Source organism: Cloeon dipterum, chromosome 4 (genome assembly GCF_949628265.1).
Source record: "Cloeon dipterum chromosome 4, ieCloDipt1.1, whole genome shotgun sequence".
Classification (NCBI taxonomy): Eukaryota; Metazoa; Arthropoda; class Insecta; order Ephemeroptera; family Baetidae; genus Cloeon; species Cloeon dipterum.
This window is the reverse complement of record NC_088789.1, coordinates 8,406,138-8,421,141: the sequence shown is the minus strand read 5'-3', so window position 1 is coordinate 8,421,141 and position 15,004 is coordinate 8,406,138. Positions and strand designations below refer to the sequence as shown.

Genomic DNA, 15,004 nt, shown 5'->3' with positions numbered 1-15,004 from the left:
CAGCCTATATACTTAGGCATTTACAAACAACTTATGAGAATTCATCACCAAAATTTCAATTTTATATAAAGCGTCTATTTTGGTGGTGCTGTAAAGGGCAAGGAATTGTAGACAAGGTTTTGACGTGAAAGATGACTAAAGACATTATTATAAGGAATTTTTGTCCAAAAAAGTAAGTTTGCAGTAGGTGCATATTTTCGAGGTTATTAAATGAGTTTGTTTTAAGGTAAAATTAGACAGTATCGTATTTAGTTAGTTTTGGACACAATTATTTGTCTAAGGTATGTACCAACTTTCCCAAGACCTGAATGAGTCAATAGCTGAGCAGAGATCATGATGGTGGGATAGTTGAAATCTGTTTCAAATTAGTTTCTTATTGTAGTAAACCAAATAACAACTTTATGTATGTAATCAAAATTGATAAAAAAAACCAAAAAAAAAACGAAAAATTGACGGAATTTTAATTTCAGTCTCCAATTACAAAAAAAAGAATTAGAAACTAAACACGACTAAAGTTCAAAATTTGATGTTTTTGCTCATTCTGAACCAACCCTAGCATGCAACTTTTGGAAATCCCAAAAATATTGAGTCCGTTATCTCATTTGATGCTTTAAAGTTGAATAGACGCACAGAAAAAAAATTTGATCGTAATTTGATCAAACGCCACGGTATTTCAAAATTTGAGTCACAAAACTCAAATAAATTCAAGTCAAAGTTCCCTATTTCCAATTCTCAGGTTCTTTTTCACTTCTTTCGGATGAACCAGGAAAATAGGATCTCTATTTCAGTGTTTGCCCAAGTAACAAATAATTCCAAGCCCATTCGGCTTTTTAGCCCAAAATGCAGCAGAGCTCGCGCGCTAGAGGACTGCAGTGCAGATAGAGCGGCCGGAGCGAGCTGTTGGGTGCGCCGAGCATCAAAGTACATAATAACTCGGGCCCGTGGATGCTTTATTTGATCTCTCTTGAATCCCATGAAGTGCTCGCGCGCAATCATAGAGGTCACATATGTGTGCCGGGGCTTTTCGCCCTTGCTCTCTCGCTCGCTCCAGTATGAAATATTTCGCCGAGACTTTATATGATTTTTGTGACCCCCTTTTACCGTTTTACCGGAGCCCGATTTGATTTGACAGAGGAGAGCGGCGAGGAAAGATTGCGAATGAAAGGACTGTGCGGGGGATGCCTGCCTCATAATTCCCCGGCACGCGTATTTACTATGCACGAGTGATTGAGCCGCGCTCATTTTATTGCTTTTCAGCGAGAGCGAGCGAGCAAGAGAGAGAGAGAGAGGGTATAAGCGGGCGGGGGTCGTTCCGAACGCGCGCCCGATCAATGACTATACACCACCCATCTTTGTCGGCGGCTTTGTTTTTGATCATGCCTCGCCGAATCGTTGAGAGCTGATGATCGTCAGAGAAATCGAGCCAGTCGTTATTGCAGCAAACAATGAGAGCATTATTATTTTTCTTCATGACTGGCCTCGAATAAGAGGCAGACGATAGTTATTTTCTTTGTGTCCACTTGCTCAGCTTTGTGCGGCACAAGTTTGTGCCGCGGCATTTCCCTGGATTTGCGCACGGTCTGGAAATCGTTGAATAATGCAGACACTAGTGACGTGTTCTTTCTTAAGGGAAAAAGGTGATCTTCCACTCTCATTCGTTGATATTTTCATTTAAAGTCAAATTAATAAAGATAGCCTTATTATATATATCTGGTTAGACATAAAAAGAAAAATTATTTGTAGGTCTTGAAGTTGTACACACTTGAGGAATGCGTTGTGGAAATTAATCTAACTTGGCCTTGTTGATCAAAAGTTGAAACTTTAGTAGCCTTGACATGTTTCAACTCCAACTGGCACCCTATTCGTGGGAAAGATTTAAAAAAAACCACAGTCATAAATTTCAAAAGTGATGCTTATTTAATTACGACGGTATTATTTAAAAAATATTTCTATACACGTCAAGGCTGAAAAAGTTACAACTTTTGACTAACAAGGATAGATCTAAGTGTTTTTCATTCTTTTATTATTTAAAATTTTATATAACTATTTAATTTCTGAAAGTGAGGAATATCAAAAGTGGAGCAAGGGACTGAGGACTGAGATAATGAGAGCTCTCTGAGAATTATTACCTATTCAACATCCAACACAAGTGCCCTTTGCGCTCTCTTTCTACTCAAAAGAGTCAGACACGGCCGCACTTACAAAAATTGCGAAATTGGCCGCAAATGAAACACTACTTGTTCTCGTTCTCGGTCGGGGCACATTTATAGTTATTATATATATTTTTCTTGCTTTTACGACTCGCTTCATATTACAAGAGGTGGTCAAGGAGGCGGAAAAATCTAGCTGAGATTGATTTTATTGCGTCGAGCTGGCAATTTTAGTGCCAATAAATATCGCATTCGATGCGAAAAACATGGGGCGGCCAACAAAGGCTCAAGTGGACGCCGGCGGCTCTTTCGGCCGGCTCAATTAAATGCCTTCGGTGGCGAGCGGCAATGGCGGTGGCAGCACCCAGGGAGAGAAATGACAAAAGCGGTGGTTGTTTGTGCGTGGCCGAATCGAACAAACCAGATCTTCGCACCCCCGGCCGCAAATTCGCTTAATATCTCTGGTCTGGACGTTGACATATGTGGTCACTCAGTCTCTGGCGCGGGAGTGAGGCGGGCAGGCAGGCCAAACCACCTGAAATATGTGAGTGCCCGGCGACAATTGCACCAAGGTGGGAGCCAGCAGACCGCAAGCGAAAAATAGACATAACAGCGAGACGCCGCGCCAGATTTGACGAGATGAAAAATCGTCCGGTGGAGTTCGCGCGCGAAAACCGCTCTTCGCCCCCACGCGAGAAAATTGAATGGCGCCCCCGCGATTGTCAGAATTGGATTCTTTCGTTGCAAAATGCCTATCCAGGACTTGTTTTCATAACACAACCTCCTTGCGCAAACACAATTAATTTTAGTCTTTGTTATCAAAGTCACTTCGCGAAATTTATGAATATGAATGTCACTCGCACGCTGTTGTGAATTTTAGACGGCTGCCTCACCCTGTCGCGCGACTGTTTTCCACACACGCACCCTTAGCAGGTGCTTGTTTACGCATCAAATTGACGACTTGTGTGCCAAAAAAGAACAAAAACAGCTCGACGAAGCGCTTTGAAACGTAACTCAAAAGTCATATATCCTGATGCAGAGCCAAGAAAGTTTTAATTGCTCCTTATTTTTCAACAGTGGGCCACAATATTAAGTGTCGTAATTTCAATCTGTGAACAAAGCCTCCAGCGATAAAAGTATCAACCAGTTGAAAAACTGTCCAATCAGTGTTACTGGAGGAGGGAAACTTTCCTTCTCTGTTGTTTGATCAGTTAGCCAGCAGAAGTAACAAACGAGAGCAACACTCAGGCAGTGTTTTTGCTTTTGTTTCCTCTTAGCAGGTTGACTTTCAGTGTCGGGGTCAAACAACAAGCGATTGTTTTTTAGTAAAGTTTCGTTGCTCTGCGTTTGAGGGTCCCGTTGCAACAACTGAGGCTTCAATTAAACACTCGATTCGCTTACTTTGCGTTTTAATTCGTAGGTCCAAAAAGCGTGATAGACAAAAACAAATTCATTAAGCTATTTTTGGCTTCAATACTTTCACTCATTATTAACAGCGGAACCAAATTGAAAACGTGTAATCATCCAAATATTTGAAATTGTGAAATTGGCGTTTTTAACCAATTTTTTCCCAGACCTATGCAGAAGTTTCCGCAGAGAGGAAAAATAGGTTTTAATTTTACAATCAAGAGCTTGGGCCCGTTTTATTGAAAATTGTGGAACTCAGGCTATAATACATAGCTGATTGCAAAACATACTTCACAAATATTTGATTTTTGAATGGGAAAATTTTTAGCCTCATGGCCCAGTGATAGTGAAAATTACAGCTCTATTGATTTGACGTGGTAATTTTTCCAATTGAAAAATGCTCAGCCTAATGCTGGGTGTAAAAAAGTTTTCCATTTGATTTATTCAACTGCTTTTTCCTTTATATATATAAAATGCCTGCCATCGATACAGCACAACTAAATTCTATCAAATAAAATGTTTAAACATCATCCGAAAATATAACGAATATATGATTTTATAATTGGACAAAAATTTTAAGTATAAATTTCTTGCCCTATGGTCGTGCAAGCAAAAGAGAAATTTCCACTTCCATATTGGGAGTTTTTTCCAATTTTAAAAACTTTTTCATTCTTAATCGGTCAAGGAAAAATTCCATAACCTCCCGCGCGAACGGGTAAAATTGGAATAATTAGCATCAATTTGACACCGAAAATATAATTTAAATTTTAATACCCAAACCTATATGAAACAAACTTAACTGTGCCAACAAAAAACTAATGGTTTAAACAATTGACATTTCTTGATTTGCTGAGGAATTTGCTAAAAATCGCGTTGAAACTGGTGAAACAGGCATGGCTCCGAGCCGAGGGATTAATTCGTCGCGCTAATGCGTGCGGGGCTTATCGTGTCTGGGGCGTTCTTATAATATATAATTGAGGAGACGCACCTTGAAAATGCTGTAGTAGAGGAAGACCATTATAATGCAGGGGATGTAGAAGGAGCTAAGGGACGAGTAGATGATGAAGTCGCTGTTGTAGAAGATGCACAAGTCGGGCAGCCGGTTCGGCGTGTTGTTCAGTCCAAGCACGATGGGCGAGCCGATGGCGGCCGAAATCACCCACACCAGGCCGATGGTGAGCCACACGCGTCGCTCATTCTTGTGTTTGGCGTATTTGATCGGCTGAGTGACTGCGATGTACCTGCGAAAAGGCCCCGACTCGAATTAATCTTTCATCTGGCCGCAAACTTTTCGCATCACACGGCTCACTTGCACACACACACACAAAACTTTTCGCCCTCTCGCACAAGCTGCCGGCTGGCAAAGATTGGATCGTGAATTTTTTAATAAAAGCCGGAATCCTGGTCCCGCTCGCTCAGCGTTAATTACAAAATTTAATGTGCGAGCGCCGCGGCGGCGCGCGGCTCTTTGTGTTCTTTATTGAAATGCCTGCCTTTTCATATCACTTTCGCGATGAATTAAAACTGTCTCTGTGAGCGGATAAATTATACGGATTTTTTCCCGGCGCTCCCCAACCCCCCGGCGCCGGTATGGGGGCTCGTCTGGCTACCCTAAAGTTTCTGCTTTCATCAAACAGATGCCTGAGCGTGCGTGCGTGCGAGTGCGTGAGAGAGAGAGAGAGAGAGAGAGAGAGAGAGAGAGAGGCTTTTACGTCAATCCATTTTTTGCCTACGACGAGTGTGTGCGTATCTCGCAAATCCCCTGTCCCATCTCGCCAGAACTTTTTCATGCTGTGTGCAGCCAAATTCCTTTTAAGGGAAGCGGCTCCAAATAAAATTCGGCATTGAAGATTTTCCCAATAAGGCTTACTCGGCAGCCACAAATGCCAACTGAGTGTATCTCTCCGTGCTGGCCGCCGATATGGGCTGTTCTGTTTAGTCAGCTTGGCATGCAGGGAAAGCCGTGAACGTGAAATCCCAATTTGACATGAAAAGATCTCCTCAGTTTTTACCGATAAAAGAATGCTTCAGTGCTTGCGTTAGTAAATTTACTAGTTTGCTTGAAACGAACAATTATACTCGTCTGTTTGCTCTCGGTTGCTTTTAATTGGTCCATTTGCCCTTCTTTGCAACTGCCCGAGACCTCTTTGCTAACTGAATGAAAGCTGCTGCTCTTCAAACTTAGCTAATCTAGTTGGCAGTACAGGATTAACTTTATCTAACTGAGGTCGTTGGCTATCTCTATTGAATTAGCCCCATTGCGTTGATTTCCATCTCTCTGCCTCCGAAATGCGAAATTCCTCTAATGGACCAATTTTTAAAATTGGTCCATAGTCTTAAATTTCATGATAATTGGCAAAGATAAAAGTTGCATTAGGAGGTCAATGGGCACCCAGAATAATTAGTAGATTAAAAAACGTTTACATTCTTTGGGTTCACTTTCATTAAAGTAAAAGGAGCTGATGAGTTTTTAAATGTTATTTATGGAGCATATATAGTGACCGAATTACGAAAGTTGCGGAAGGTCCTCATTGTAAGGCTGCTCTCTGCGTAGACCCAAATCATCTGTCAGAACTGCGTAAAAACTTTCCAACATGGCAAATGATTAGAATTTTAAGTGGCTTGGTCACATCTGACTTTCTGCACAAAGATGAGATCAAGATTTTTAATTGGAGCATTCACTGATGTAAATTAAATGCAGTCCAGTCTGACGTGAAAATAAAAATTAGGCAGACACAGATCTCTCTGCTGATGAGTTTGCTCCCAAATTTTCACTTCCAGGGGCTGGTGAATTTAAAAAGTTAATCATTAATATTTTAGGGTCTCCCAGAGTTCTTTGAACCCCTTCTATCGTCAAACAAAAAATGGAATGAAGTCATTCTTTGCTAACAGATGCATGTTCACGGAACACACACTTGTCACGTTTTCCATTTTGTGTTAACAAAATTAACCCATCTGCTATATCACCCCCCAGCGGAACAATCCAACTTTGTCAATCAAATCATGAAGTGAATCAATTATTATGTTAAATACTTTATTAAACTAGGAAAACTGCAAAAAGAAAGAGATCTCTTTTGAATTTTGGAAAACAATCTGATCATGGCAAGATAAAAGAAGCTGCTAGAAAACTGTTGTAAACACGGTTTTAAAAACACAAAAATACATATTTTTATAGACACGGATATATAGTACACCACGCTCCGTTTCCCTTTATTATTCATGGCCAAATAAACACGACCAAAAATTTCCATCCCAGTTATTTTTCCAATATTCCCATGGCGTGAGTTCAACATGAAAATGCGGGAGCAAAAGGCAGGCGCAAAATCTAAATTCCCAGAGGAAACGTAAACGAACGGATACGAGCCGCATGTTTTAACCCGCGGTCCTAATTCCAAAACATTGATATTCTGCGAGATTTGGTGCTTAATCAATTACACGCTTTTTGAACTCGTGTCCCCGCCGTTACGAACCAACAGGCTTGGAACGGTCGTGCGTGTTTGGCCGAGATTCAAACGAAACTCAACGACTCTTTAGATCACGCGCGCCGATAAACATTTCAGTAGCCACCCACTCTCGGTCTAACTGTATGGCACGCGTTTCACCCCGACACGGAAACGCGTGTGCAAATGTTCGCGCAGCAGATGTCGTCGCACATTGTGCGGCCAGTGTTTGAATGCTAATTATGACGTTTATTGTGTCGTTCGTGCGAACAACTGACTGAGTTTGTGTTTTACAGCGCGGCGATATATGTGTTTGGCAAACGACTATACATTCGCATGAGTGTGCATGCACACATGCATACCGCTCGGAAGTAAGTTGGTACACAAAAGCCTGTGTACTCTGCTCTCTGAACTACACGTTTTACTCCATGCCGTAGCCGAGCATTAAAGAGCACTATGTGTTTTCTCGAGATTTTCCTCAAATGAGTTGGCAGTGCGTTAAGCTGGAAGCCACCTTGTGTTTACTCGTTCAGTGCGCTATAATAAAGCTTGAAATCCCGGATCTTGACAGACGAGAGCTACGTCTAACACTTTCTTAATCCCATAAATTGACTTTTAAAGATCAACAGTTTACACTAAAATAACGCAGAAAACACAAAATCATCTTTAGAGTGAATTCACAGATTACTACAACTGTCGAAAATATTAGAAAAATGGGGTTTTAGCAATTTAGGCGATTGAAGTGCCAGTTACAGATTATTTTTATCTTTTCTAAAAAGTTTATTTAAATTCCTACCAAGGCTATGGTAAATTAAATAAAAAAAGTTTTACATCAGTTAACGCTCTATTTTTGGTGGCTTAATGCAATTGCAACTTTTGAAGGTTCACGCACTGCAGTATCCTGGTGAATATTCAACAAAATCAGTTTGAACCACGATTCTTTTCAAATTCATTTTAAATAAAACTCAAATGCACTTTCTACCCTCACCATCGACCCCGTAATTGATAAATATATACAGAGAGCAGCTTTTGATGGATCAATTTTACAATTTTAAATAACATATATTATGAATGCACGTATAAATGTAGAACGGATCCTCTTTGAGTAATTAAAATTCTCATTAGGAGCAGGGTCCTGGACACGCCCAAGTGCACCACGCAGTGCGCAAACGAATTAAATTTATATTCGTACATACATACCTGTCTATGCTAATGGACACCAAGTTGAAAATGGACGAAGTGCTGCACGTGACGTCCATTGCGATGTAGAAGTCGCACACGAACGTCGGCAGGCCCCAAGTCCCATTCACCTGTCAACACAAAAATGCGAATTCAGCACAAAAGCTGGCGCAAAGAGAAAAGAAGAAAGGCGGCGTGTGTGTATATATATGTGTGTGCGCGCGTTTTAAAACTGTCAGCGTGCTGGTCAGCAGTCGGAAAATTGCGCACGCCAGCCGCTTTTATTTGCCTTTTCGTCCCCAAAACGCTGCCTCTAGTTCATTTTTCACGCTCGACTGGCATTGCACAATACGGGGTTAATTTGTTTTAAAATGCAGCTTCTGCTGTGCGAAAAGAATCGACCTGATTTTCTCGCACACGCAAACACAACGGGGCGGGAATGATAAAAACGGGGGTATGGTGCTGCTGGTGTTCCTGGTGCGCTTGATTAGGCCGGAAACCCAGCGTGAAACGGTTGGAAATTGTTGGATGTGTATCTGCGGAAAAAGTTTACGGAGGCGAATAGCAGAAAAATCATTTCCTCTGCTGTTTTCACAGCTGCCGTCAAAAGCAGGATTGGTAACTTTTTAATTTATGCCGATTGTGCTATAGCTTGCCAGTCGCGCTGTCCGTAAAATAGAAAAATTACAAACTTCAGCTGCTGTCGTGTTATTTGCAAAAAGTTTGAGTGTAACGAATGCCATACCAAGATTTTTTGTAAAAACAAGTTTAGTAATTCATTTTGTTGATTCTGTGTTTACAAGCTCAATTACAAAATTGAAAGATAATAAACTCGTTGCGTTTTACACCCTAGTTATCATTCAAATATTGAATGAGAAACAACCATTTTTACTGGGCTCAAGAAGTCGGCCTACTTCAGCAAGTGTCTGATTGAAAGAGCGCAGCTATGATTTCTTTGCTGGCTGACAATTTTTTCATTACATGCCAATTCAAGTCCTCCAATGATTTAACCAATAAGACTATATGACACTTCTGCACATTGGAATTTGTTGGTGCAAGAGGTCACAAGGGTTGAAAACGAGAGAAGAAATGCTGACTAACAACTCCCATATGTAACACACACATCGTAGCAGGGAATTCTCTGCCAGCCAGGCCATGCAAGCACAGAGAATTCTTCAATCGCAGCCATTTATTGGGAGCGGTCAAACAATCGGATTATCCAATGTAAAAATTGTGCTTACATTGTTGAACGGAATCTTCCTCCAACTAGAGCAATGGAGCAAAGAACGCTGTCTCCTGCAAAATTTTGCTCGACATCAAGAGAAGTCAAGAGGAAATCTCACAACGAAACAAGCCTCAGGGTGCAGCGGATCAAAAGAGAGAAAATTAGTTTCCTCCCTCAAAATTGCTTTCTTTTCAAAATTACTTTGCTATCCTCTGCAAGGAAATCTTCCGGAATCACAAACAAATAAAATTTGATAGACCCCTCGTTTAATCTTTTACAAACTCGTTTTGCCGGTTGGAATTTCAATTAAATTCCCAAATATATTTGCCATTTAAGTCATTTTGAACCGCTTCTGTAGTGATAAAGAAGTTCCCCAGGAGATTTATTCCCAAAGTTAGCAGTTATTGCTTTTGGAGGAAAGGCAGGAGATAGCGTTTTATTTGCAAGGAGAATTATTAGTGCGATTCAAAAGGCAGAGCAAATTTGTTTTCATCGTGTACGCTGCCGGCTCTGAAGCACTTTTTCACTTTAAAACTGGCTCGAGTGGATTCAATTACGCAAAATGGCGACCCGGTTTTTTAGCCTCCGTGGAAAAAGCTGTCTTTCCACGCAGAAGAAGAGAGCCGAAGTCGTTAAGCCAAAAAAGGCCGGCGCGCGCGAACAGACTCGAAAAGGGAGAGTGAGAGACAAAAAGCCGCTGTTTCATTTCTAAACTGCCAGAAACGAGCTTCATCAGTGCAACAAACAGCCAGTCCAACAAGCTGCGTAAATTTTAATTCTAAATTACCGGCGACGCGAGTGAGTTTGTGTGTGTACGAGTGGCGAGCGCACGACAAAACCTATTCAAAAAAATAACTGGATAAAAAATGAAGCAAACGGCTGACAGAGCGTAATTTCATTTTTACAACCAGGGCCGCAGGACCGTGCCACTAATTGTAAAGTCACAATAATAACGTTGGGAGCTCGCTCTCGCTGGCTGGCTGGCTGGGACTGCTGCCGCCGCTGGGCCCAAAGGTTGAATTTCGTCGTAAAATTTTACACCGCCGCTGCCAGCAACCACTCGCGCGCATCTGTCTCTGCCCCGTGGAAATTCGAGGTGACGAGCAAGACCCCCTGAAGTGCGGGCCGCGCCTTCGTGTGCAAAAACCGGCTCGACAAACTGTTGCTGTGTCAAAACATGGAGACTCACTGCCTCCGTTAAAAATCACGCTCAAATGAACCGTGAGGATTTAACGCGATCGTCGCACCTGTCCGAAACACGTTTGGTAATTATTAACTGTTTGTGCTTTTTAAACAGTGAAGCCGCTTTGCGTCAGTTCGGCAAATTGAAGCCAACCGTGATTCACTCGTTTGCGAGTCTAATTCAGTGCGGGAAAACAAACTCGCTGGACCGATATTTCGTGTAAAATATTCGTGATAAATCGATTCCATTGCTAAGTTTGTATAACGCTGCGGGCGTCTCAAATTATTAAGTCCTAAAAACTTTTGCTGCGCATGCCATTAATATTGATGGTTATTTATTCGGCTCAACACAAGAGTTATGATAACAACATGATGAAAGATAGCTATAGTCAGGCAGAGAAAAACTTGTTTAGTCTGCTCTCAATGCAAGGATGACTGAATATACCAAGCAAAAAATTGCGCTCAACGTGCTGTAATCAGTAACTGAAAACCATGAAAGTTATATTTATCTGTACGGTGAAACTCGACTCGTCAGTTGTTGCATTCACCCATTTCATAACAATAGAACAGGTAGTCAATCCAGAGGAAGATCCTCTTTTACTTGTGGAATACTACTGTTTAACTCACAATCAGATAAATAAAAACTAATGAAAACACCAAAATTTTCAAATTAAAATGAGAGGAGTATGTTGCGGCACGTGACAACGTCGTTACAATTTATTGTTTCGGTCGGTTTTGCAGTTCCTGCTTGTTCACTTTTTGCCATTGTTCATGTGACTTAATTTAAATTGACTTATGTATTGTACATGAATAAAGAAACAGATATATAAAAAAACAGATAAAAATAACAAAACTCTATATGTTGGGGAGCTTTTAATAAGTATTCTTTGAACAGATTTTGAAAACAAAACACGTTAAAAAAAATAATAGTAGTTGCTTAGTTTGTAAGTGTTTAAGTATACGTATCTTGATTTTTGAAAATACTCTTGTTTTCCGAGAAATAAATGCCATTGAAAATCTTCGCTACCTTAATTATCTATTTGTATAGACCAGCCGAAGTTTTGTCAAATGACGTTGTGGAGGGTGCAGACAGTAAAACAAAACTGACACAACAAAATAAGCTCAAGTTTTTAATCCGATTGTTCCTAACTACTGACTCGAATACAACATTCAAAATTGCTATTTTTTAATTATTTTTATTTCCTTTTAATCTGTTATTATTTTTGTACATAAAGTTGAACCTATAATTATCTAATTTGACTATTTAAAGCATTTTTACTATTAAAAGTCAAATATAAAGAATATCGAACCAACTTTTCAGCCTTTTTATTTAAAATGAAATAAACGCAATTTCTTTTTTGTTGAAAATTTTCGTAAAACAGCTTGCTTTACGCCTAGGAAGCTGCATTTAATTTTAACTAAAATTCGAATTATTGAAGTCTTCAAATATATCAGTTCTGTTTAAATTTTACCAATACCATTTTTTGCAAATTCAAAGTAAGAGTTGAAAAAAACCATAAAAAATATTGGATGGTATGTGTTACATTTTAAAGGGTAGTTTACGCAGCTGTGTTTCTCGAGTATTAAATTTAAGGTACTTTCTGCACAGTGCACACTGCTACATTTGATCATATTCTTTATCTCGTGCTCTTTACGCCAGCACAGATGCTGCCCCGTCAGAAATGGCATTGAGCAATAGGCATAATATATACTTTTCGGTGGTTGACAGCGGTGCGGCCCGTGTGGGGCAGGTGGTCTCGGCTGACGCATTGCACGCACATAAAAGGGCGAAGCGGCGGGAGACGCCGGCAAAAATTTCATGAGATCTCTTGTTGCACGACGTCAATTGCGAGATGCGCGCTCCGCTCCGCTCTCACTCACACACAGTCACACAGGGTGCGGTCCTCCTCGCCCGCGGGGGCGGCTGGGCGGGGGCGGGTTGCTGGGTGTCTCCTTATTCCCGCCGCTGCAAGGAGGATCTCTCTCTCTCTCTCTTTCTCTCTCTCCGTGCTACTCGCCGCCGTCGTCGCAGCTGCTGCACTTTTCTCCGCATCACCGACCACACCAGCCCCGAGTTAACGACACAGACGATGAATGTGCTCGCCCAGCACCCGCCCCCTGGACCCTATCGAGTGGGCCAACTTTTCAAGAAAAACGTACGCGCGCCGAGGAGCCAAGGAGCCTCGTTCGCTCTCTAGCTGCGTCGATGGGTTGAAAAATAACTGCCGGTTCGCATACACCCGCCAGACGACTTGATTTGCGGACTGCCTCTCTTGCTTTTAATGGACCCCTTCATAATCCAATTTATGACGCACACGCCGAGCATTCTTTCGCTGCCCAGGTGGATCGGCCTCCCTCTTGATGCACGTGTGCGTATGTGTGACCACTAGAGTAAATATAATAGCCGCTGACCGTGCGGATCGCTAATACAGCCGTGCAATTACGCAGCCATTTTGCCCGCCTGAAAGAGAATATTCATGCTGATGCTGCGGCGGAAGCAAAAATGTAATATTCTTTTTGCACGTGGTGCTATCAAGCAGGTTTCCGTGCTTAAATGTATTGCGCGTACTGGCGAATAAAATGATTAAAAAACTTTGCAGCTGCGGTCGCTCTCCAATTGATATTTCGTGCGTCCGCAGAAAAGGTAGTTCGCATTTTAATAATTTTATATACGTGTAGCAAGATGCTCCAAATTTCATCTAAAGGCGCAAAATTTAAATCTCATAGAAAATTTCGTGCTTTTTATGCAACTTTCTTAACTTTTTTAATAATGCCACGTCCTTTCATGGCGTGAAATGATATGAAACCCCTTTTTATGGTTAGCGCCTAAATAAAAAAAGTTAAAACTCTGCTGACCAATGACACCACTTTTACTTCATATCAAACTCAATGTACAGGCAACTCTCGCTCCCATTAATAAAAGAGGAGATTTTAAATGCTCCCAGAGTTTTTGACTGGTTTCAGAAAAGTTTTCATGCTTTTAGACCTTCTTTGGCATCGAAGGGCAAACAGTTTCATTCCACATGCAAAAAATCTATTTTTGTTTCCTCGGCAAACTTTGCTTTTAAATTATTTTTGTTTGCTCCACCCTTTCAGATAATAGAGCTATAATCTTTTTTACTTTGCTGTTTAATGTCTGTTTTTTTTCCCACGAGGATTTGTTCATTTTTAAGCTCCTTCTCAGCAACGAGCAAATAAACCCAGGAAATTTAAATGTTTACGATCCTTGAGGAAAGCTAATTTTTGCTGTTACTGTTCCACTCTCTGTTTGATCTACCCGCTAATGAACAGTTTTATTTGTGTTAGGTCTCAGAATAAGTGGGTCTTTTGCAACTTTTACCGCGCGTGCTCTAAGGAAACTACAGCATTAACTCTGTCGCTATATGGAACATAAACTTTTCCTCTGACAAATTACAAAGCAATGGTTAATTAGCTGAATAAGTCTCCATATCGGTGTTGCCCATTTCGCATCGCTGCGCGTTGATCTGATAAAAGTTCGGCTCAGGTTTTAAGCTCTCGTCTCTGTGTACCGTATTCGCTCTTTTATCGTCCTTTTCCATTTTTGAAAGCCAAATCTGGCGCAAAAACGTCAGGGTTTAGTGCCACATTTTATTACTACAAAGTGGCCGTGAAATTTTTAACGATTTTTCCCCATCCGTTCTCTCTTTGAGCCAGTGGAGTACTACGAAAAGCGCTCTAATGGCCGCTCAGTGGGACGGCCGGACGACCGACTGATTCAAAAAAGCAGCAATACCACGTTGCTTTTTAGTTTGCGTTTAGGATTTCAGCATTTAGAGACGGCAGCGAGCGAAATTCGCAATTAGCAAGTTGGTGGGAAATGCCCCAGACGGACATCAAAGTTGAGCAGCGCACAGTGCGCTATGTTTGAGCTTTCAGGCTGATTAAAGTTGTAAGTGCGTATTATGGCCATTAAGCTTCATTAGCATGGGACAATTTTTTAATGTGCATATGTGTTCGTATGCTGATGCTGACGTCACGTCTACTCTGCGCTTGCCATAAAGACCAGGCCCTTCTGAACTAGCTGAATAATTGAAATTCAGCTTTAAACGAGTCCCAAATCGGCACACGCGTGTCAACAACTTGCCTCGTCAGCTCAAGGAAGTCGAAAATTATGCAGAAGACTTTGACAAGAAAGTTGACAATAGAAGATGAAGAAAAATGCTTTTACCCTTAATTACGTTTGTCTTTAGGGGGTTGTGTCAAATCCAAAATCTGCCTCGTTTTATAAAGTCCATTTCATGAACCAATCTCGAGTGTCGACATCTTAACTAAGACTGCCTAGTTAGCTATGGATTTTTCGGACAGAGGCTCTCAAATACAATTCAAAATATTCTTTATTCTATATATGGAAGAATATTTACAAGTATCATTTAGAATACGTCACAAGTCTTACAAGCTAA

General features: G+C 41.1%; 1 protein-coding gene across 2 annotated transcripts in view; it reads right to left on the bottom strand.

Annotated features, from left to right (window-relative positions):
* Dop2R (dopamine D2-like receptor) overlaps positions 1–15,004 on the bottom strand; it is a 55,815-nt gene that overhangs the window by 17,882 nt on the left and 22,929 nt on the right. For both annotated transcript variants that reach the window (XM_065488929.1, XM_065488930.1), the window contains exons 3-4: positions 8,198–8,307; positions 4,546–4,798 (exon numbers count right to left, since the gene is read on the bottom strand). In XM_065488929.1, the coding sequence (XP_065345001.1) occupies positions 4,546–4,798; positions 8,198–8,307 (363 nt within the window). The remainder of the gene's footprint in view (positions 1–4,545; positions 4,799–8,197; positions 8,308–15,004) is intronic.